The sequence below is a fragment of the Megalops cyprinoides genome, chromosome 2, assembly GCF_013368585.1.
Source record: "Megalops cyprinoides isolate fMegCyp1 chromosome 2, fMegCyp1.pri, whole genome shotgun sequence".
Lineage (NCBI taxonomy): Eukaryota > Metazoa > Chordata > Actinopteri > Elopiformes > Megalopidae > Megalops > Megalops cyprinoides.
In genome coordinates this window covers 22,286,975-22,311,504 of record NC_050584.1, presented here as the reverse complement: position 1 = coordinate 22,311,504, position 24,530 = coordinate 22,286,975, and the positions used below count along the sequence as shown (strand labels likewise).

General features: G+C 45.1%; 1 protein-coding gene across 1 annotated transcript in view; it reads left to right on the top strand.

Annotated features, from left to right (window-relative positions):
• Window positions 1-21,981, top strand: part of gpc1a (glypican 1a) — a 70,953-nt gene extending 48,972 nt beyond the window's left edge. The window contains exons 3-9 of the mRNA XM_036521494.1: window positions 5,634-6,025; window positions 14,752-14,917; window positions 15,327-15,457; window positions 16,963-17,088; window positions 17,976-18,109; window positions 20,382-20,557; window positions 21,752-21,981. Of these exons, the coding sequence (XP_036377387.1) occupies window positions 5,634-6,025; window positions 14,752-14,917; window positions 15,327-15,457; window positions 16,963-17,088; window positions 17,976-18,109; window positions 20,382-20,557; window positions 21,752-21,960 (1,334 nt within the window). The 3' untranslated portion in view covers window positions 21,961-21,981. The remainder of the gene's footprint in view (window positions 1-5,633; window positions 6,026-14,751; window positions 14,918-15,326; window positions 15,458-16,962; window positions 17,089-17,975; window positions 18,110-20,381; window positions 20,558-21,751) is intronic.
• Window positions 21,982-24,530: the final 2,549 nt, after the last annotated feature.

The window sequence follows — 24,530 nt, the reverse complement described above, 5'->3', positions numbered from 1 at the left end:
TGACTGACAGCTCCTGTCAGGTCTTTGATGGCTCTTAAACCCCTGGGGGGTGTGACATAGCCCTGCGTCCTGGCGTCCGAAAGCGCGGCAGGGTGAGTCACAGGCAGCAGCACGCCGCTGTGCAGAGCCAAGGCAGCAGCTCTCACACAGTGGGGAAAGCATTCGCCTGTGCCAGACAGTTACCTCAGTTCCCACCTTTAACTTAGGTGTCGCCCCATGTTGGCTGTCTGACTAGAATATGAATGTATTGGAGTGGTGTAGCAAAGAGGTAAGGAACAGGCTTGTAAAGTTGCTGGTTTGATTCCCTGCTGAGGCACTGCCGTCGTACCCTTGAGGTACTTAACCCACAATTGCCTCAGGAAATGTCCAGCTGTGTACATGGATAACGTGTCAAACTGTAGCCTATGTAAGTCGCTCTGGATAAGAGCGTCTGCTAAATGACAATAATATAGTGTAATGTAATAGGAATACCGCCCCGATCTATGGCAGGCCACGTCTACACTCCAAACTTCACGCGCTTGTAAGGATGTACTTGAGGTTTTTGAGGCTGGTCAGCATCACTGCTGCTGTAACAACGCTTTTTCTGACACATTCAATGTTTGTCTCATCAGGAAGTCTTCCCATGATGCAATTCATGAAGTACGCTCTGGGCGTGGTCTCTCCGCCTTTCACAGAGCTGTCACCTGAGCCTTGCTCCACGCTCTCCACTGGTCTGGACCAAGTGTATTGTCTGCTGTGGGAAGCCCAAGCAACCGTAAACTCATTCCCTGGCTCTTTCTAGGTCTATAATGAACTCCTGAATATTTCACGGAGACTAGAGAGTGATAACATGCTGCAGCAGGGACTTCACAAAATGCTGAGCTCGACTAATGAGACTCAGGTACTGAGACGCACTGTGTTTGCAGATATAAAGCCTTGATAGACCATGCTAAAACACTAGAACAGCAGCATTTATGAGTGGGTCAAACTGCCCAGTGAGTCACATTTAAAATGTTCTTATTAGAGTAAAGGACAGCATTTCATTGGGATATTTCTTTTCATTTAAAATCAGCAGTTATTACAGAGATGATTCTTCTTTTCTTGTTGATGCGCTTTGTGCGCTCCTGTTGTGGCAGAATGAGGTCTGTTGTCCCATCAGGAGAGCTATAGTCCCTGCTTAGTGTGTCTTGTGTCTCAGTGTGTCTCAGTGGGCCCCCCATCCACAGATTTTCATCTGTGCTGTATTTGTGTGCTTCTGCCAACTCGCGCCAAAAGATTTGAGGGGTGTCTCCTGAACATGTGAGGGGAGTCACCAGTATGTCTCACCTGTGTGGAGGATTCAAAATGGTTTCCAAGAGTCCATGCAGGCAGGTTAGAGTTAGGTTTAGGGTTAGGTCACAGGTACGTCTCACCCTTGTGGAGGATTCAAAATGGTGTCCCAGACCTCAGGGGCTGAGAAGAGAGGAAAGAGAGCCCATGCAGTCAGGTTAAGGTTAGGGTTACGGTTAGGTCACAGGTGTGTCTCACCTGCGAGGAGGATTCAAAATGGTGTCCATGACTCAACAGGCTGATGAGAAAGAAGAGAGATCCCATGCAGGCGGGTGATGGGAAGAAGGATAAGGAGCTGCTCCTCAATAATGAGCCCATACATCAATGTCTCCTGCCTCCATTCCACAGCAAATCACTCCTTTCCCCTCCACTTGGACGAGGAAGGCAGAAAGACACCAAGGCACCGGGTTTTCTGTGATAGCCCAGGTGGTGGGAAGAGACAGAAGAGGAGAGCGGACGGACGGGCTGTCAGCGGCGTTGACGCGCTCGCTCGGCTCGGATCAAACGTTGGCAGCTGTTTCGCCCTGTCCTGTTTTTCAAACACGGGGCTGAAAATAGCTGCAGCTCCAGCTGTTGGGTTGAAGGAACGCTGCCCCTTTTAACGAGTTTCAGGGGATTTTGCCATTTAGAGTGGGTATGTGATAAGCTTCTTGTTGTGGTGGAGAGTGTTGATCTGCCTACCCCGATGCACACATTGAAAGGTTTAAGTGTTGGTGTTGGTCAGGAGAGCATATAATGTAGCTCAGTGTTTCTTTTCCTGCGCGGTGTTGCAGGGCTGGTGGAGCTATAAACAGATCGCACTTCATTCTTCCCCGCCTGCCTACACACGTCGAGGCGTTAAGCGTTTGCTGGGAAAGTGTAAGGCTAAGTGTTTCAGCTCATGTGAGGCTCTGTGAGCCATGAGTGCAGTGGATGTGCTGTTTGCTTTGCGGGAAGTGTCGATCACAGCCCTCTTCTAATTTTTGCAATAAACATTCCTCCCAGAAAAAGCACATCTGTGGGAAGGGATTAGGGAGGGAAAAAAAGGATTCGTTATTTCTGAAGCCCTATTACTGGCATGTTTTAATAGGAATAGGAAGGCGTTTTTGAAAGAGAGAATGGTGTTTTTCTTCCATTTGAAATATAAAAACCAAAATTAGGTGCTCTGGCTGCTAGGGTGTGGATATTGGTATAACACAGGGCAAATAAGGGATGTTTATTTATTTCTTTAACAGGGACAGTACACCTTAATCAACATTTCATTTTGCACATCAATTTAAATGCGCCAGATTTAGCTAGAAGGCTAATTTGCATCTGTAGTCCCAGGGCAAGTTAAAACAACACATAGATGAACAGGATAAAATGCACAAATATCAGTAAAAAATTCAGTTTCATACACATAAAAGCAATTCTGTATATTCTGTGCTGAATGTTTGGTTTAGAAAACAAGCCCTGTCTTCAGTTCAGCAAACACAGTGATACCCAATTTCAGCAAAACAAAGCCTGCCCCATCAGAAAATAACATCAGACTCGCATGTCAGCAAGCATGTCTCTGTCAGGTCTGCTGCGCACTCGATCGAGACAGTTAATCCCTGTCAGGGATCTGAGACCTGAGAGCGCTAGGCAGTGCCTCTCCTGTCTCTCCTGTCCTCTTTTGTGGACAGATCTTCCTTGTGTTTGTCTTGAAGGCAGGAGGTAGACCAAGTTAAGCTGTTGTTCTCCACAGCCCAACCGCTGTGGGTTGGCAGTGTGAGGAGATTCCTTGACATTTTATGCGGCATCCGTGTTCCTGCCTGGAAGACCTGCAATTACCGTTCTGGTTGTTTTTTGTTTGTTGTGCATCAAATCTGTGCTTATTCCTGTCGGACATGCTCTGCGGAGCACTACAGACGCCCTGGCTACAGAGCCACACATGGCAGAAATCTGCAGTCACATTTTTTGTTACTCATTTTGTGACTCACATGGTTTACAGTTTACAGCTTCTTTATAAATTTGTACAGCTGGATATTTACAGGAGCAATCAAGGTTGGGTGCCTTGCGGAAGGGGCACAACCGCAGTCTGCCACCTGGGAATTGAGCCCACATCCTTCTGGGTACAAGTCCAATTTCTCAATCACCATCCCAGGCTGCCGCAGTAAACAAGACCAGTGAGATTACGACAGGAGTGGAGAGGAGGAGGTAGAGGAGGTAGAGGTGGAGGCAAGGCCAGGTTTTGGGAGATTGCACATGCAGACATTCATGTATGATTTAGGGACAAATGTGAACTGGATGCTTTAGTGAAATCTGACTGTGTGACTATTCTGCCTTTGTCTGTGCCAAACATTAGAATGGGACACACTCTCAGGGCTTGGCAGTTTATTTCCTACATGAAAAAGAGGGACTTGAAAACTTGTGAGGTGCCATGCATTCAAGAAGGGGTTACTGCTTTACAGTTTATGCTAACCTAGGTGTGTGTGCCGTTATAACTTGCGCAAACATGCATTGTTTTCGGTCCGTGAGAAATGTGAGAGAGCGGCGCTGGGAATTGCCTAACCCAGTTTCCAGCACTTCGCCGAGTCCTGCTGCGCTTTAGATCCTCCGTTCCCTCCATCTGTGCTGTCAGAGACGGAGGGAGAAAGAGAGGAAGAGGGAGACCAGATGACCTGTGGTAGTCTGGGGAGGGAGAGGAAGGGAGTGAAGGAGAGGGGGACCAAGTGACCCGCCTCACTGGAGGGAAAGGGAGAGAGAGAGGGAGGGAGAGAGAGGAAGCCCTACAGCGTGAGAGTTCTTATGACTAAACAAAGAATAAAATCTGCTGCAGCAAGGGTATGAGACTATGCTGGGATTGGTTTGGATATTGTTTGTGTGCTTGGGAGAAAATGAGGTGAGGGGAAACCAGCCAGCTGATTGCAGGGTCTCGTTTCACGTCGTGACCAATTTCTGTGTGATCTGTCTTGTCTCTTTTTTTTTTTTTGCTTTTTTTGCTGACGTTTGCACTGAAACCCCCCTGTTGTGTGTGGTACTGCGATGCGGGGGTGTGTGATTGTGCCCATGTGTGTCATTGTGGTCTCTGGGATGCGTGGTTCTGTGTGTGTCATTGTGGTGTCCTTCCTCTTTCATCTTTTCTTCATTTATATTAAACGTTTAATGTGCTTTCAGATGGGTTTTATGCCATCTGTGTATGACTCTTTGAAATGACAGGAAAGGGAAATGGGTTTTCAGGTATGTCATGAGCATTTGGTGCAGAAGTGGATCTTTTTTGCTGGTTAAATTGCCATGGATGAGAGGGGAGTGCTATATCACTGGATGAATCATCACTTTGTGAAACTTCCGCCGTGTGGCGTCTGGCAATAGGATTTTTTAAGCAAAATATGCCTCTTTCTTCTCTTTGCTCCCAAAGCACAACGGTAATGATGACTGAAGTACAGAACTACACAGCGATGCTCCACGTGACTGTCGTTCAGTAGATACAGAGAGCATGAGGCCCAGAACACTGTCGTGCATACACAGTGCACAATACAGTCAGTGTGCAGACCCTTTAGACATCTGCTGACTGGGGTTTAGACCTAGGGTTTCCATGATATATCCAACCATTATTTGTATGACATCCCCCCTTCCCCATGTCTGTGGTAATCTGAACTGATAGGAATTATTGATCTTATTTCTGTTCAGAGCACGGCTACATATTCTAACAGCTATAGTCACACCATTGTAACAGATGAGACCCTAGATGCTTATAGTGTGGGTGTACAGTAGCTCTTGTTATGTCAAACACGTTCTTCAAGGTAGATGCGAACCGGCAACCCTCGCAGTCATATGGCGATCAACATCTGGCAGAGGGCGTTCAGCCTGAGACATCAAAAGACCTGTCTGGGAGACTAAATAAGCTCCTGCCATCCACTCCAGAGGGCAAGGATACCATCTGTAATGTAATGGAGTCTTTATGCTGCTGTGATCATACCATAAACAGTGGAGCTGTTTCGGTGGAGTCAGCCACAGCACTTTCTATACAGGGCGAAGCGCAGCTGTTTGCATGGTGTTTGCAGTGATGGAAGCAGGGTGCCTCTTGCCATGCCCCCTAGTAAAGCAAAGCTTTGACTTTGTGTCATTGAAGCAGATAACGCTTTGAATTCTGGCCATCCTTTCCTTTCTAACCTCTAATGAAAAACCACTGTTTCTCATCAAGCACCAACTGAGAATATATTGAGGAAGAGTGTATGAGCGGAACACAAACAAACAACGTGAATATGTACTGTAATATTAAAAATAATCATCTTCTGGGGGGCTGATTAAAGAAAAGAACATCGAGCTGAATTGATCCCCTGCTATTTTTTTTCTTTCTTTCTTTCTTTCTTTCCTTCCTGCAGGCTACTTCCTGGAGCTGCTGAACGGCTCTGAGCGCTCCCTGCAGGAGTCCTTCCTTGCCACCTACGGGACGCTGTACTCGCAGAATGCCCACATCTTCCGGGACCTGTACGGCGAGCTGCGACGCTACTACCGCGGCTCCAGCGTCAACCTGGAGGAGGCGCTCAACGAGTTCTGGACCCGGCTGCTGGAGCGTCTCTTCAAGGCCTACAACCCGCAGTACGCCATCGGCGACGAGTACCTGGAGTGCGTGGCCAAGCAGACGGAGACGCTGCGCCCCTTCGGCGACGTGCCCCGCGACCTGAAGCTCAAGGCCACCCGCGCCTTCATCGCTGCGCGCTCCTTCGTGCAGGGCCTGACAGTCGGCGGGGAGGTGGTGCGCAAGGTCTCCCAGGTACGTCCCACTTCCCGTCTGCGGTTTCCTGTCCGTAACTTCCTGTAGCCTCCATCCCCATCTGCTGTTTGTCCAAGAAGGCAATTTCCAGAGTGGTCTGGCGGTAAATTGCTACGTCTTGGCAAATGTAAGGCAGTTTTTCCACATTTTTTCACACAGAATCAAATGCAGAATTTGAATATTCCACTAGAAACTCTACAAGCCATGAATCGATCAAAGCTGCTTCAAAGAAACCGATATATATGCTTTTCCTGCTTTCTGCCTTCCCTTTTCTCTGTCTTCCTTTTCACATCTTCTTTCATCTCCTTGATCTCATCTCTTTGCCCATCTTTCCTTGTATTTAGTCTGCTTTGTGTACATGACACTCACCAGTATTCCACTCACAATAAAACACTGTGTGTTTTAGCATGAATATCTTCAATAACCATGATGGCAATGTATTTGTCTCTAGCAAGGTACTGCTTATTAGTAAAGTAAAGCAACGTACACAGAGGATTTTATTGTTCCAGCCATGTAGCTCTTTTAGTCTTCTGGATTCTGGCTCAAGGAATTATGTGACAGGCACAGACGGACCTGACCACTAAGAAGAGGATTAGGTTGAAAAGTGTTGAGTGATCGGATTGAACTTCACCATCATCTGTATCTAATATACACAAATACATTTCATAGTTTAGAATTTTGTATTTTGCATTTTTACATGTTTTTAAGGGTCTGGCTGAATTAATTTTGTGTCTATATATAGGTGCTAAATTCTTAAAACCCACCTGCAGACACAGCCAAATGCCACCGGCAGACAGAAATAAAAATAAAATGACTTGGACAAATGATTTCAAGAAAGGGACACGCACACGTGTGCACGCGCGCACACACACACACACGCGTGCACACACACGCGTGCACACACACGCGTGCACACAGCCTCAGATTCCACTGAGCAGATAAGCAGAATGAATCAATGTGCAGGGGCAAATGAACAGCGGAAAATACAGTATAAAGCAGGGCTTGGGCCGGGAGCAATCCAACAGCTGCAGAGGCACATAATGTCACTCCACAATGAGAGATGCTCTCGCTCACCTCATCGAGAAAGCCAAAAAAAACTCCTCCTCCCCCACCCTGCCAGCCCCAGGAACCTTGAAATTAATCAATTAAACAAATACTATAGATCTCCATTGACACTGCTGCCACCAGGAAAAGGGCAACATATTGGAAAGGTATGCTATGCTGGCATTTCCACAGAACTGGCTGCTCCATGCCCCCTGATTCCTGCTGGGACCAGCACTATTACCATAAATTCCCTCCCCCTCCTGTCTCTCTGTCTCTCTCCCTCTCCTCTCTCTTTCTCTAAAATACTCATGACTCCTGTTGTGAGCTTGCTTAGAGAAATGAAGCCACCAGCTGTCTAATTTTTTTTCTTGTTCTTTCCATGTTCTCATGTTTTTTGCTTTGAAGAGGAAGACTCAGTAATCAGTGAGGAACACTGGAAGTGTGTCAGTGCATAGCACATCTATTTTTACCAAAATGGCCACAGCCCAGTAACTGCTGATGTTTCTGAGGAAGACAATCAAGTATTTACACATATTTAAATATATTCAGCTGCTTGTGTTAGAAAAGTGGAATTCAGCAAAGAATAAAAGCGCACATCAGCAGTCAGCTTTGCTACTTGTTTAGTTCTGTCTGAGGCTGAAAATAATGTACCGTAAATGAGGTAACATCAGGTGATAGAGCTGGGCAATAAATCCTTATCTTTAATTTAAATACATCTTTAATGTACTGATTTGCAGAGTAGTCTGGTTCAGGGATTCAGTTTTCTTAGATTCCATAATCCATTCATACAACTATAGTTTCTTCTCCTGGGTTATAATAGATGTTTGCAATCTAAGATACATACCCAAACCCCACAGATTTAGAAGCCAGTCCTTTGTCACTGTACAACAGCCCTGCCATTTTGTACTGAATGTGAGAAAAGGCACACAATCAGACTTTTGTCTGTCTGATTCAGAATCAGTGCTCTTCATGTTGCTAATCGAAGCAGGTAAGAAGGGAGAGAGAACGATTTGTGTGCAAAAATGACTTTGCCTGAAGGTCGGCCGCCGGAGCGGGCGTCTTCCTCCCCGACGGCAGCAAGAGATGGAGGCTACCAGGGGAAGGGCTGCTCCTCCGCTGGGTGGAGCAGGCGTGCCGTTTGGCGGGGAGGCACGCTCCTCTGGAGCTGCACGAAGCAATTATTTTCCCATTTACTCCCGGGCTGGCGTCATCTGTGTTTGTGCGCTTTGTAGTCATAAAGGTCACGGTAAAGCGCTTAGCTACCTGAATTAATTCACTGCTGTGTTAAAGAGGGGAGGGGGGAGGAGGGCTCGCCCTGCTTCACCACAGTGTCTCTGTGCCGAGGTGAGGCTCACAGAGCCTCCTGTCTCGTGTCTGCGCTCGTCACGTCTGTTTGCGAAAAGGAAACGGTGAAGGCGCTGGCCACCTCCGCTCTGCCCTGACAGCGCAGTCCTCGCCTGCCTGAATGTGCTCCATTGAAAGCTCAGAAATATCCATGAATTCTGTCAGCGTGTGTGTCTGTCTTTGAGGATGGGGCAGAAGACTGTGGGTTAGTCGCGCGAGTTGGCAGCCCCAGTAATATGTCTCACAGGCCCTTAGAGAACTGGTGCCGTTGTGGCTGCCTGTCATATCTTGGCACGAAATGGGGCAGGTAACTGGTGGGAGGTCTCAGTATCACTGGTGCTCCAACCCTGCAGCCTAGATTCTGAGCAGCAGGGGGCGACGTACGCTCATGAGCCAGTATGGTGCACCTTTCTCCACCCCTCTGCACCCCCCACTTTACTATTCTCTCTCGGTGTCTTCCTGCTGTTTTCTTTTTTTTTTTTCGCTCTGCATGACTCCTTCACCTCAATCCACCTCCTCTCCAGAACCCCCCCCCCCCCCCCCCCCCCCCCCCCCCAGTGTGTAGCCTGCCTCCCACTGCATTAACAACCTGCCCGCACTCTGATTGATGCAGCAGGGGGACGTGACGCACGGAATGTAAATTGTAGTTTTGCTTTAATTGCACTGTGATGTGTGCCATGGTTACCCAGCACGCCGTCTGCCATTTAGCTAAATCTAACCCCCCCTTCTCCCTCCGCCAAAATTAATATGTGTCCTTCAACGTGAAGCTTTTCAGGCACCACGGGAATGTTATGGCTTGTTGTTTCTTTTACGTCCGTTTGCCATTGTCGTTGAGCGAGATTTATGTGTCCATCACTGGTGTGCTTGAAGGGAATGATCTTCGCTCCCCTCCCTTCACTGTCAGTTTATCCACTCTTGATTGCTCGGCAGTAAGGCCATAAGGCCGTATTTATGGGCTGTTAATTAGCGGATGACTGAGTGCGCTCACCGCACGTTTGTTAAAAGTTTCGCTGTCGGGGTGTGTGCGTGTGCGCGTAGGCGGAGACGGAGGGCCGACGGCATCAACAGACCTCAATCATCTTTGTTTAAACAGCGCTCTGTTTATTGTCTAAAAGGCCTGGTGGATACAGCTTCACAACCGGCTAAACAGATTCTGTTCCTTTCTTGGCGGACGAACTGACAGTTGACGGTTTTCGGGGAAGAATTATGAGAGTAAACTAGGTCGCGGGCAGCGTTGGCTCCGGCAGTGGTCAAAAACACCGGACTTGGACGGTTTTGTAGTCCTGGGTGGTACGTGGCTGCAGTACCCTTGGGTGAGGCACTTAACCTCAGCCGCTCCAGCAGAAATCGCACTATATAAATAGGCTCTGGCGTATGTAAAACTGGAGGCGTCAGAGTTGCCCTGGATTATGGCGTATGGTAAGCAGATGAATAATGTACCGTGAGGGTTGCCATCCGTCTGAGTGCACTGTATTAAAGAGCGAAGTCTCCCCTCAGAGGCTGCTCCGCCGACTCCCCCCCTTGCTTATACCAGTTTTCTGTGTCCTTTACTGTGTGAGAACACTTGTTTCCCAGACCTCCAATTAAAGTACAAAAGCAAAAGTAGGGCACAAGCAACATGTGTCTTCTTTAAAGAGCAGGAGCCAGAAGAGGCCCAGCCAAGCTAACGCTTTACATGCTAATTTCTGAACATGTGGATGGCGGGAAACAGGACTATTTGTTTCTTCCCTGGACTTGCCCGTGCGGCCAGCCTGTCCGAAATATCACTCCTTAAAAGATGGCAGCAGTAGTAAAACGAGCCGTAAGGTGCTGGAAGAGGATGCTGGTGGACATGAAAGACATTATTCTAAGTAGAGGAGCTCTTTTAATTGTGGGGGGGGGGGAGATGTCCAAACATAGGGGAAAGTCATCTGCAGCATGAGTCCACTCCACAGCCCAGCTTTCTCAAACTGTTCATTAAACTCCACACACAAGGCGGTGTTGTGAGGAGAGCTCACTGCCAGTGCATGCAGGGGAGAGATCCGGCCTTGGCCATTACTCAACGATGTTCCACCTGAGTGCACGTTGGGTAATTGTGGAGGGCTGCAATTTACACCTCAATGGTCTTTGGCGGGTCATCGATCCAGTTTGCGTGCCCATTTGGCCTTACAGTACAGGAATTACAAGAAAAATCCAATACCCCAGTCACACGCAGGAGCCAGAAGGGATTTCTGCTGAATTTTATATTTTCTGCCACTCTGACATAGTCATTAAAGAGTACATAAGCGGAATGGTTATATGGTTGTATAAGAGCCCTTTGGGGTAACACTCCAAAACCTTGTGATGGTTAAGAATGGTTATTTTTGGTTTATCATGTATTATCCTTTATAAAGTCATTTTTGGCTCATATTGCAAGTGCCAAGTTAATTGCCCTTCTGCTGTCTGTTGAGCAGCAATCCTCATTAATGTTTCACTTAAGATTCACGCTAAGATTACCCAAGGTCAATACAAACAGGTCGAGGGGTGCCGCTAACTCGGAAAGCGATCTGATTAGCGGAATCCTCAACCCAACGCTACACCCAATTAGAGCGAACGAGCATAGCTGATAGAGGCAGACAGCTCCAAAAAACAACACCAAATGAATGAAAGCATAACCTCATCTCAAAGATGCCAGGTTCTGCCATTTTAAAAACCGGACTTGGCCACTCGCATCCGAGCATTGGCCATGAGCAGGACTGCGTCTGTTTGCTCATTAAACTCCCCCTAGAACAGCAGAGCAATCCCCATTCCCCATTAGCGTTGGCACAAATGCACCAGAGGCTGTCCCACTTTAAAAAGTGCGCTATATTTAGCACAGATGCTACGACACCCAAACTTTCTTAAAGTGAGAGAGTTGAGAAAGCATGTAAGAAATGGGTAATGGATTATTAGTGTTATGAGGCCCTGCAGTATCAGATGCCTCAGTAGGAACATCTACATTAATCCATTACATTACATTACAGTACATGATAATCCATATCTGATCACTGCAGTGTGCAAGCGTAGGGGGTGAGAGTGGCCGTTAATTGCATTAGGGCTGTTGTCTTGGCCTGGCACACTATGGCCATTTTTTTTCTCTACTGTGATCAGAAAAGAAATGCAAGAAAAAGTCACTTTGAAGATTGAATTGAATGACTGCCTTTGAGATGTGAGGTCCTTGTGACTCTCATTCATGCTCGTCAGCTTCCCTGCCAACCTCAGACAGAGGCGTTTTCTGAGGAGGCTGGCAGTCAAGCCACGTCGGCGGGTCGTCATGGCTACTCAGGCAGTTTTTAACATAACATTCTGTTCTGATGTAGTAATACCCCCCCGAGAGCCCAGCTCCTTGGCTGGTGGCCTGGCGGGACGTCCTGGGGGGGGCATGCAGACCAGAGGGGTGGCCGCACACTGCGTTGGGGGTAGAATGGGGACGGCTGGTGGGGGGGGTTGGGGGGGGGGGGGTCTAGGGAGCGTACTCCTCTGTGTAAAACACAGTGCCTCCAGGCCCCTCCCCTCAGCCTGCTGGGATCTGACGACTCACAGATGCCCTTCTTGCTTTGATGTGGCATAATCCATCCATTTATTATATGTCTCACTCCATTAGAACAATCTGCAGATCTGGGCAGGCCCTGCCCTTGGGGAAATGGGCAAGGAAACCACTCCAAGAAGGCGATGGGCCAGAGGTAAACCCCGCAGGCGTGGGGATGCTGGGAAGCCAACAATTGTTTTAAGGGAATCCATTTGTTTATTAATGTTTACACACGACTGAGACTCTTTTTTCCCTCAGAACATGTTTAAAAGCACTCAACCCCTCAGGTAGCTGTCTTGTGGGTTCAGTCATACTGTAGTAAGCATGGATTTAATGTTTATATAGGCAAGGTTGACGTTCAAATTAACAGTTGCACGAATTGATCCAAGATAACTGTCAACACGTCAGCAAAATTGGACCAGGCAGTTTAGAAGTGTCTGTTCTTGAGCTATGAGGTAAAGCTCAAAGGTAGCACTCAAAACGGATTTTATCCTTCAGAAAAAGAAATAAATAAAAGTAACAATGTATACCACAGAATGCTAAATAAACACAACCATGAACCACACTAGGGTTTTTTCTTCCAGTTTCTTTAAACACAGCCTGTGTCTTCTCATGTCTGAGAGCTGATCCAAAAATACCTCCAACAACAGTAGATTATGACTCCATAATGTATAATTATTATATGTATACTGCAATGTATAATTCTCCATAATTTGATAATGATTTTGTGCTTGGCTATCTATGTCTTTGCTAGGGAATTAAAAAAAACTTCCTCTACTCATGACATATTTAGAAAAAAGGACAATATAAAAACTAGCATTAATAAATGAGTTGTTCTCATTTACAGGACATTTTGAAAGGATATGTTGTACTTCTACAGATCCTATATTCTCTAGTGGAACAACAGCACAGTCTCTTATACTGAAATGAAGTACAGTAGAACTGTCTCCTGTAGAAAACTGTGATATACTAAGATTGTCTCCTGTAGTGTACTGTGCTACAGTAGGACTGTCTCCTGTAGAGAAATGTTGTACAGTCAGAGTGTCTCCTGTAGTGAATTTTAGCACAGTGGGACTGTCTCCTGTGCTGAAGTGTGGTACAACAGCACTGTCTCTGATAGTAAAGTGTGCTGTAAAATGTGGTACAGTAGCAATGTCTCTTGTAGTGAAAGGTCAAGTTCCCAGGTCCACTACTTTACATTCACAGACACAGCAGCAGATGAAAATTATGTGACAGACACAGTAGAGAGTGTTCTTTGTGACCAGAGAAGTGATAATTAATGAAAGAAGAGTTCAGCAAGTTCAGCTGGTCTGTTTTTATGCAGTCTGTGTGCGCATGCAGACGTTTTGTGTGCATGGGTGTGTGTATGTGTGACCAAACACCACCTCTGCCTCTTCTACAAATGGCCCCTCTCCCACATCTTGTGGGTTTCTAGCAGGTTGCTCTCCGTGGTGCTGGAGCTTCAGTGCATCCCACAGCACAGAGCTGGAATGAAATCAGACACAATTTTCTGAGCAGTCCTTAACAAAAACAATAAAACATGCACTGTTTACAGATTTCATTATCAGGTCAAACCAGTTGCTCCCCTGACTGATGTAATTAACTTTGTGATTGATTGATAATTAATGCAAGAAGCTTGTTTTGTTTTCATTCTAAAGCAGGAATAGTAGCGCATGGTTTTAGTTGATGTAATCTCTTAATTTGATCCTTAATCTTTGACTTTTTGATTATTTTTATAAGGTGGTACACTGTCCTCTAACAGTTATTTGTAAGCACCCTTAAAATGGTTGAAAAAAGGGGCAAAAAGGGTAAAGATCTCTTGAACTGATTACATAAGCTTCATAATCTCAAAGACAAAATGACACCATCTCTCATATTGGCTAAATTGGCAAACAGTTGGAGAGAACTTTAGGAGCGAGCCTTGATGACAAGATGACAAGATTAAGGGAGATAAAATCCTGGAACAGTCAACAGAGGCAACCCACTGATATGACAGAATTCATCTGTGAGAGAAGCTTATCAGTATTAGCCCGTTTTTATGACCGTTTCTGCATGGGTAAGCGTGATGACCTCTCCTGAGTGCAGGGTATTGTGGGATAGATTGACTGACCAAAGGACGCTGTCTTTCATAGGAACAGGGAGAGGCAAGAAATTGTTCTTTTTAGAGGACACCTTGGGCTGTTCTGAGAAAATGTTAAAAAAATAAAAAAAATGAGCCTTGAGTGAAGCGTTATACAGTTGTCCTCATACGAGACATTGGCTGATATGCACTCGCTATAGTCCCAGTCAAATGTTTGGACACACCAACTCATAGAACTCATTTTCTTTATTTTTATTATTTTCCACATTTTAGAATAATAGTAAAAACATCAAAACTGTGAAACAACACAAATGGAATTATGCAGTGATCAAAACAGTGTTAAACAAATCAAAACTATCTTATATTTTACATTATTCAAAGTAACCAAAAAAATACAATATGAAAGAAATTCCTACATAGGCATCAACTTCATATTTATATTATATTTGTGTAACACACAAATTTCATTTAAGGATAAGTCTTTAGATCAGAATGTCTTTGACTGCATTTTTCCCATTATCTTAATAAGTTGTGTCCAAACATTTGACTGGTGCTGTATGTCCAACCACCTCATTAACCCTGGATTTTACTCTCAGATGCTGGTTTCCTTAGACCTTCAATTAAAACAGTTTGGTAAACTGGAAACCAGTAAACCTTTGAAACTGCGCATTCTTGGGTTTTGAATGTGATGTAATGTTTCAGCCATAAAACTCTGGCTCTCCCCGTCCCCAGGTTCCCCTCAGCCCGGAGTGCACGCGTGCCATCATGAAGCTCATGTACTGCCCTCATTGCCGCATGATGGCCTCCATCAAGCCCTGCACCAACTACTGCAGGAACGTGATGAAGGGCTGCCTGGCCAACCAGGCCGACCTGGACACCGAGTGGCAGAACCTCGTCGGTGAGTGGAGCCAGATGGACTCGAGCTAAACCAGCCTTGATTGAAATTACATTACACTACACTACAGTCATTTAGCAGACACTCTCATCCAGAGTGACTTACATAGGTTGCAGTTTTATATCCGGATATTCACTGCTATAGCTAAGAACCTTGCCCAAGGGTACAGCAGCACTGCCCCAACAGGGAATTGAACCTGCAACCTTTCGGTTACGAGCCCAGCTCCTTACCACTACCCCACACTGCAGTACCTGTACTGGAGTCCATAGCATGCAGTCAGAGCAGCAGAATGTGCAGACACAGCTCCCAGGGAAAAAAAAAGGGTCGCCACACACTCATGCCAAATCCTCTCTGTTGCTGGTGGCTAGGATCTGGTGCCATGGTGTTGTGTCTCTCTCCCTGTGTGGTCCAGACGCCTTGCTGCAGGTGACGACCCGCTTCAGCGGGGATGCCAGCGTGGATGTGGTCATCTACTCCATCCCCCTGCGCATCTCTGAGGCCATTCTTACCCTGCAGGAGAGCATCATGGTCTTCACCAGCAAGGTGAGTTTTTACCTTTTTTACGTTTTTACCTTTTCTTGTAGGATGCCATCATGTATGCATCCTTACACACTCACAGACACACACACACACTCACAAACACACACACACACACACACTCACAAACACACACACACACATCATGCTACTTCCTAAGAACACATGTGTACACGGAGGATTCCACTGACATTATTCTGTAGATAGGACTGTACACAGTGGACCGCCAATACAATCGCTAGTGCCTAATTGCCAAAGCAGACCTCTGTAATGCCAGGGCTTGAGAGTCTGGGATTTTATTTATTTCTGACATTACAGCTCCTCCTTTTGATGGTTTCAGTAACATAAAATTGATCACACTTGATTTTTCATTTAAAAGGTTTAACATCACTGGTGGAAAAGCTGTTTGATTGCCTTGTTTAAAAGGTGTAAGAGCAGTGAAATGCCTCTCACAGCTGTGTGAATTAATGGGATGGAATGCACACTCTGTCCTGTGGACGCTGTTCCTCCAGGAGTGCCTTCTTGAACATACGCGCACACACACACACACACACACAAATAAATCAAAACGGATCTCTCCACTGCTGACAGCCAGGTAGGGCGCACCTGAAATCACAGGGGGGTTGCCAACATTCACACTCGCAGGTGTAAAACAATATCTTCTTTGTTTGTGGGTTAACAAGGGAACTCACACAATGTTTTGTGAAGAGATAGAAATATTTCATATTGTCTATATTGTAGGGCAAAACAAAAACTCATTGTTGCTGTATATGTGAGCTGGCAAAACAAAGACAGTGCGGTAACTAGCTCCAGACTTACTGTTTCCACTATAGCCAGGGAACACCCCAGTTAAGACATTTATGTTCCTGTAAATTTGTTTGGCAGGCTGCAGTGGTACCATAACTTTGGTGTACCGTTATAGCAACATTAAGAGAAGGTTATGTGTTAGCCCAAGCATTTCTGTTACATAGATGATGGACTTGGATCCAATGGATGGTGTACCCCAGGGTGGGCTGTGTCGACGTCAGCTGGCCCCAGTGCTGGCGGTGTGGTTCCTGGGATCATGGCAAATCAGATTATGGGTTCATTACTGCCATTATGTAATGTTTTAAGACTGAAGGGCAAAAAAGTTCATAGTGCTGAGGCGTTCTTGTAAGTGGCAGTAGTGTAATGTAGAGGCATTCACCATCAGGCTCTTGGAAGGTGTACTGCTGGCTACAATGCTGAAACACTCCAATGTCCACCATAAAATACATTATGTGAATATAGGGAATTACAAATTGTAATATCAGATGATGCATCTGAATCTATCTGTCGTGAGTTGTGTTTGCTTGTGTTTGGTTTTTGGTGTCAGGCAGCTGCTGGCTTGGCTGGGGGCGGGGGTGCTTTGCCTACCAGCAGCTGCAACGTGTGGCCCAACAGAGGGTGACCAATGGCAGGACGGTGTTCATGCACCAGCCTGTCTGATCCAGCGCTGTCATCCCCCCACCCCCCAACCCCGTGTCCCGCAGGTGTTCCAGGCGTGTGGGAACCCCAGGGAGGCCGGGACCCGCAGCCCCGAGGACACAAGAAAGCGACCCAACGCGGCGGTGGAGGCCAAACCCAGCCCGACTTCCAGCGTGCGGCTGGAGAAACTGGTCAGTACCCCCTTCACCTCTGCTGACCCTGGCAAATGAAACGTACCCCTAGCGCACACCAGCGCCCGTGAGCAAACACCTCCTCGCTGCAGACAGACCCCCCCTCCTCAGAGAGGCGGCCGGGTAATGAGCAGCATTAAAGCAGTGCGTGTCTAATCAGGAAAATTGCTGAGGCCATTAAATATGAGAGGGAGAGCATCGAAGAGGACTGCTGCCTGTGGCCTGTCTGTGCACGTTGGCATGGTGACATAGCACAGATGTTTTTTTTTTAAACATAATTTCATTAGTTATTTATTTATATGTTTAGCAGACGCCTGTATGCAGGACGACTTTGATTTAAGCACCCAGATCTTTAGAGTGGCCTGCGACCCATTCACAATTATGCTGGAGTAGATGAGGTGAAGTACCTCAGCACAGTCGCACTCAGAATGCAAACCCACAGCTATCTGATGTAGGGATCAGTCTCCAAACCACTACTTCACACTTCTTCAGTCTGTTGTGGGCCCAGGTGCTATAATGTTTATTAAAATTATTTCATGTTTTTGCCACTCTTACAGTTAATATTAATATCATGGGCATGCTTTCTTAGATGATGCATATAGTTGTACAATGATATCCAAAGTGCACATGTAGAGCAATGATTTGTTAGGTTGTTATTCTCAGCCTCTGATGAGGAATCCGAAATGGGTTACAAAAAAAGGAAGCATAATTTTACAGTGTGATGGTGGGTGTGTGATTGGTCTCCCCCCAGATCTCACTGTATAACATAACAGTATAATAATGTGTCTTGTTTCAACAGGCAGTCTAGTTCAAGTTGTGTTTGGCTAGTTTCACGCAGGTCTTTTTGAACAGTGTAACTGATATTATGTGTGGCTGGTCTCTCCCAGGTCTCTGATGTGACAAGCAAGTTGAGGGAGATGCAGCAGTACTGGGTACAGCTGCCCAATGCACTCTGCAACGACAAGGTGACAGCAGGAGCAGCCAACGAGGACAAGTGCTGGAACGGAATGGCCAGGGCGAGGTAGGCGACCAGGCCACAGAAGGAAGCACTGCACCCTCATGATATACTAAGCACTATAGCTTCCTTAGATTAGGCTGACTTGTGTCCAAAGTCTTTCCACAAAAGTGCTTCGTTCTTAACTTTGAGGGTAAAAGCTAAGCAGGGGCTAACATTTTTTATTTACACATTTTTTGTTAACTTTATCATTCACTGGCACCACGTTATCCACAAAAGTAACACTCACTTAGTTAACTCTATTCAAAGACAGAATTAATGGCTTTAGCCTTGGAATTGAACCCTGCTTGTGTATACAGTGCTTTCACTATCATAACCTCAGATTGTAGCCAGCTAGTCATAATTGTTGTATGTGAGTTTTGCTCTGCTCAAAGTTGCGATATACACTGACGTGATGTGTTAAGGGTCAATCCCACACAATAACACATGCTGCAAAAAGAATGCAAAGTACAAACAGGGGAAGATGGATTGCTTAACCAAGAAAATGAATTAGTGGCAGTGAGACAAACTTACCCAGAGAATGTGAAGGCTGTAGCAGGTTCTGGTCTATGTCCGCTAAACACATCTTTCAATGGGTTTCATTTTCTCAGATATTTATTTCCTCTTTTGTTTCTGTAGAACCATTTTTCGTACAAGTGCTTCATGTTTCAGCTGTAATGCAGACCCCCGACCTGAATGCCATTAAACCAAATTGATCAGTGAATGGTTTAACTCTATTCTGTGGCGCCAGAATTTTGCCCTCATTAGGATGTTATAGCGGGTGAAATTTATTGCACAGTGTCAAATATAGAGATATATTCCAAGCGATGTGCTAAAAACAGAACAGAAAGGCCATGTATTATCAATAATGCACTTCCTGCGGCTCGTAGTCTATTGTATTTTTTTTGTCTGCATGAAGAGTTCAGCTGTGGTGCATCAGGGAAGCAGGGTTTCTGGTTTGCATTTCGCCATAATTGGTGCTTAATCACCTAAACGGGTCAGTTAATTGCTTAATTGGGGAAGTTCAGCCATCTTCCTTTTGCCTGAATGAAGGAGGTGATAGGGCGGCAGTGTAGCATAGTGGTTAAGGAGCAGGACTTGTAACCGAAAGGTTGCTGGTTCAATCCCCGCTGGGATACTGCTGCTGTACCCGTGGGCAAGGTACTTAACCCACAGTTGCCTCAGTAAATATCCAGCTGTATAAATGGATAACATTGTAAATAACTGTAACCTATGTAAGTCGCTTTGGATAAAAGCGTCTGCCAAATGAATAAAATGTAAAATGTAAATGATACAGAGGTCCTGCAGGATCAGCATTCAGAAACACTGTGGTAAGGGACTGGGGACCAGAACGGGGACAAATGCAAATACATTTGCAATTAAAATCCACTAAATCAAAGTGTTGGCAAAGTGTTTGTTCAGTCATACATTGAACATTTTTTGATGTGAAATAACGAGGTGGAATAAGGTGCTCAGCCAAAATACTCACACATACATACTACGCACGTTTAAATTAAGTCCATCACTCAAAATACTTGGCACGAAAATGCAAGCCTAGAAGTGTAAACAATCAATGACAAATATTGAGCTCTCTGTTGCTTTCAAGACAAGGTGATTTTTTCTGCATAGCCTAATCAATCAATATGATTATCGCACAATTATCTAACCAACCATCTGAAACATAATTTAAGGTGGCTTTCAATGCCAAAACATGGCTCTGAGGCAAAAGCATTAAACTATGATTTGTAGCAATGTTTAACAGAATCTGGAGAATTATGAAATGAAGTGTGAATTCAGGAGTGGCCTCCCCTCCTTGTATTCCTGAAAATGAAATCACTTCCTTTTCCGTTTCATTTTATTCACATCTGCCTCTGAGAATTATGTTTTTTTTTCATAATGCTAGAAGTGGTGTGAAGGAATTGTTTTTCCAGTTATGACAGTTCTACAGTGGTGTAGGTACTAATTAGTCCCTTAGTGGCGTATTTTGTTTGCATACCTTTATGGTGTCTCCCAGTTGAAATACACTGGATAAATCCCATGCATTGAAGTACAATACATTGGGATAGGGATTTCCTGGGTGGATTTCTCTGGCAGCCCTTATCTGCAGGAGTTCCATGTATCTGCAAGAGAGAGCAAGGAGCATGTGCTGGAAATTGCCTTTCTTTCCTGCCTGTGTGTTTGTGTTTTACAGAACATGTGTGGCTAGCTCAGTAGCTGGTGGTTGACTATTTTGCACTTGTGTGTGTGTGTTTTAGATCCATATTGGTGGGTGACCAAAGTGCACTTACATACATTTCAGGTACCTTCCCGAGGTCATGGGAGATGGCCTGGCCAGTCAGATCAATAACCCTGAGGTGGAGATCGACATCACGAAGCCCGACATGACCATCCGACAGCAGATCATGCAGCTGAAGATTATGACCAATCGCCTGAAGAACGCCTTCAACGGCAATGATGTGGACTTCCAAGATACCAGTGAGTTCCCTAAGGGCTCTCCCATTCAGACCCGCCAGCCAACTTTTAAAGCTCATCTCACCTGATGCAAAAACTACGGTGTCACCAGAAGGACAATTTTCAATGCTACAGGTGTACAGTCAAAGTTCACACACACACGAATCACAAAGACATTCAAATTACAAACATTTGTTAAGTTACAGAATAAATTGCACAAATATCTTATCCCAACCCATACTTACTTCATAATAAACAGCAAAAAATACAAATTGCAAAAAATGGTCCCTTACATACAGATTTCAGATTCAGATATTACATTTACATTTACATTTATTCATTTGGCAGACGCTTTTATCCAAAGCGACTTACATAGGTTACAGTTGTTTTACAATTTTATCCATTTATACAGCTGGATATTTACTGAGGCAGTTGGGGGTTAAGTACCTTGCCCAAGGGTACAGCAGCAGTGTCCCAGCGGGGATCGAACCGGCAACCTTTCGGTTACGAGTCCAGCTCCTTAACAACTATGCGACACTGCCACCCATATTAGATTTCCTTTATTGTCATTTTATCATGCACTTGCGTGCAATCAAGAATGAAATAACGTATCTTCTGTACCCACAGTGTACATAAGTTAAGAAAGAGAATTAGAACAACAAATATCTATATACAATACACACACTACAAACAAGGAGTGTACTGTAAATTGTCTTTGAGTCTTATAGCAACATGTCTTTGCAGTATATTTGGAGGGGAATAGCAGCATGTACTGTCAATAAATTATCTTTATAGCCTGTACAAAAAAGTGCCAGGTGCAGCATGAAAAGGATTGCACTGGTGGAGAGACGTGAACCATGAACCATTAACTTGGGAGAGAAGTGATGGTTCACTTCTCCCCACTGGTGTGAACCTCTATTTATAGCTACAGTACCGGTGTTTTCAGGCTTCCTCCACTGTGCTGAGCACAGATACTCTAATTATTGCCAAATATTGGAGTTCTTTTCCACTCCATAGTGGTGAAAGTAGGGCAGGACAAAGGTTCAGAGCTGCAAGCCCAGCGTAGGTCACAACTGTGGGCAAGTGCACAGCGGCAGCTTTTTCTTTATGTGAGCCCATTGCCCTCAGAGATTAGTTTAGCTGCTCTTATGAGAGTCCACTTGATGTTATTTTCCTGTTTCCCTCATATTTGACTGTTTTCTTTTTTTTGTCCCCCAGCTGATGACGTCAGCGGTTCGGGGAGTGGAATGTGTGCAGATGAGCAGTGTGCTCGCAGCCCTCGTGTCATCGTCCCCAACACAGACCGGCCCAAACTGTACGCCTACCCCGCTGAGAATAAGAAGGTTGTGAAAGGCACAGGCAGCCAGACCCAGCCTTGTGTCGCCCTCCTCCTGTTCTCACTGGTCGCCCTGTTGTTTAGGCGATAATTGACAGGCTATGCCACCAATCGGGACTGAAAATTGGGATGATTGGGGGGTGGGGGGGACGGGGGGGGCAGGAAAATGGAAAAAGGGTTGGTTTAATAATTTCGCCAAAAAAAAAGAAACATGAAAAAATGAATGGACTACCTTTTATCTCTGAGAAGAAGAAAAAAATGGAAAAGTAATATTCTTAATTTTTGTTTTGTTTTTATTTTTTAATATATGGTAAGATTTAGAGCTGGTCTTTGGCATCTTTTATTTCTGGTGTTTGGTTTCTTTGAAAATTCTGTACCTAAGAAATGTTAAAAGAAATTGTATAGATGATACGTATGTTAGGGTTTCAAGTCAGCACGGTTAAGGCCGGCTTCCCAGCACTCTGATAATGAAATCAGAATGTTGCTGTGGCATTTCAGCAACATGATAATATTGATAAAATGTTACAGAAATGTTGTGGGAGCATGCTGTAAGTATGCTCGGTTTGTAGTAGTGCTGAGCCAGACTTTTGTTTTTCTACTCATTTTAAAGGGTTAGCGTATCATTTATTTATTAAAAGGAAAAAAAGTATGTTGTTGTAAGGGGCTAAAATACTGATATTGTTTTATGGCTGTTCTCTGAAAGAGCTCTTGAAATGTGCATCGCTGAGCGGAACGTGCAAAAAATATATATTAAAAATGCTTCATATTTCAATTTGCCGCTCTTCACCAAAAAACATAATAGTGTCATTTTGTGTGAGGCTGCAATCTGGAGCAAGTTTAAATTGATGAGCCGATCTGTTCCCACTGGTGCAGAGACAGTGAGCGTCTGGAGAGAGAAGAGATACTGGGTAAAAAAAAGAGACATTACTGCATGTCTAATGGCATGTAACCTCTCTCTCCGTGCTGACAAACCTTTTTATTTGAGGAAAAAAGGGTCGAAAACCCAAAGTTTCTGCTCAGCTCTACCCACCAGCAATGAAGAATATGGACAGCATGATGAGTTCTTTTTCCTCAAAATGATGCAGAGGCATTTTTGAGAGTGCAGATTTTACAGAAACCTAAACATAACCTGTATCAGTTCTTAAAATCAAAGATCCTGAAAGATGAATAATCCAGCCAGTGGTGGCCAAAGTATCGTACATGTACAGTGGGAAAGGGTGCAGGTGGGTGGTTGGGGGGGGGGGGGGGGGTTATTCTTCCGTATTTCTGAGTTCAGTTTTCCAGGTCTCACATTATTCATACAAAGCCCTGCATTATACCCACTTTAAAAAGGTGCTCCTGCCACCGATATATTCCTCCATACTGATGTCTCAAGTCGCAGCGGCATAACTGCGGCGGCCATCTCAACAAAGAGTCTGTCTCTGCCCTTTCTGCCCTGGACATTTTTCTGATGGAGCACACAGGGAGCCTTCTGACACGTTCGTCTGACTCCCATGGCGTCACTGTTACATTTTAGCAATGTCGGGCTAGAAAGTATATATACAATCGTTATGGGCGTGTTGTGCGAGCGCTGAGTCATAGGTCGCTGTTCTAACCCACTGTGCTGCGAACCAGCTGGTCCGGAGATTGTGGGCCAGGGAAGAAAGAGGTGGTGCGGAAAAAAGAAAAGTCTTTCACAATCTTCTGGTTAATGTTTCTGTGACAGCAGACGAATTGATGCAAGAAAAGATCTAAAATGGTTGCAAAAGTGGTACCCTGTGAGTGACAGATGGTGAAAGTTCCCAGCAAAAAAAATGGAATAAGAAATAAAAGAATTGTATATGGCTGCAGCAGTAAGGTATAACATAATACCATGAATATCCATCAGTGTACCACAGCGCGTGTGCGTGTGTGTGTGTGTGTATCTGTGTGTGCGTCTGTGCATGTGTGTGCGTGTGCATCTGTGCATGTGTGTGTGTGTGTGCATCTGTGCATGTGTGTGTGTGTGTGTGTGTGTGTCTGTGCTTATATATAGGACTCCTGATTTGCACTAGTGGCAGACTGAACCATTTGATTTCCCATGGTGTCCTGAAGTAAGAAATAAAAAAGGAGGTCAGCTCATGATTTAAATGAATTGTGTGGTCCCTCTCACGAGTGCTTCTTCCTTTCCATTTGCCTAAATTTGCACAGCCCCCCCGGCCCTCCCTCCTCAGCATTTCCAGGCACGTGGTGAAACCCTCGCATATAACATCCCTCACTGTGTTCAGTGATTCAGGACGTTCTTTCACATTAGATTTTTTCCCCCATATTTACTTTGCAGCGGTTCTGGTTTTCGCTGGTTCAAGGGTCTAAATTGGAGTGAGGGTATCTCACTCGACTCGGTGCAGACCTGCGTTTCTGAATCGTTGAAAAGGCTTTCTGCACATGGAGACCAACAGATGGAAAATCAATATGCTAGAAATGGCTGTAGAAGTGTTGATTGATTCTGTTACAGATACCCGCGGATGGATCATTAGATTGTGATTTTTCCCTAGGAAAAAAATCGATTAGAATCAGGAGCCCTACATATGAGATGAACTGTGTCAAGTGTTGAGTGTGTGGCTGGCATTATTAAAATGTGCCAATTTAGAAAATATTTCTCCTGTTATTTTTTATTTTATTTTGTTTGTTTTTTTTATTTTT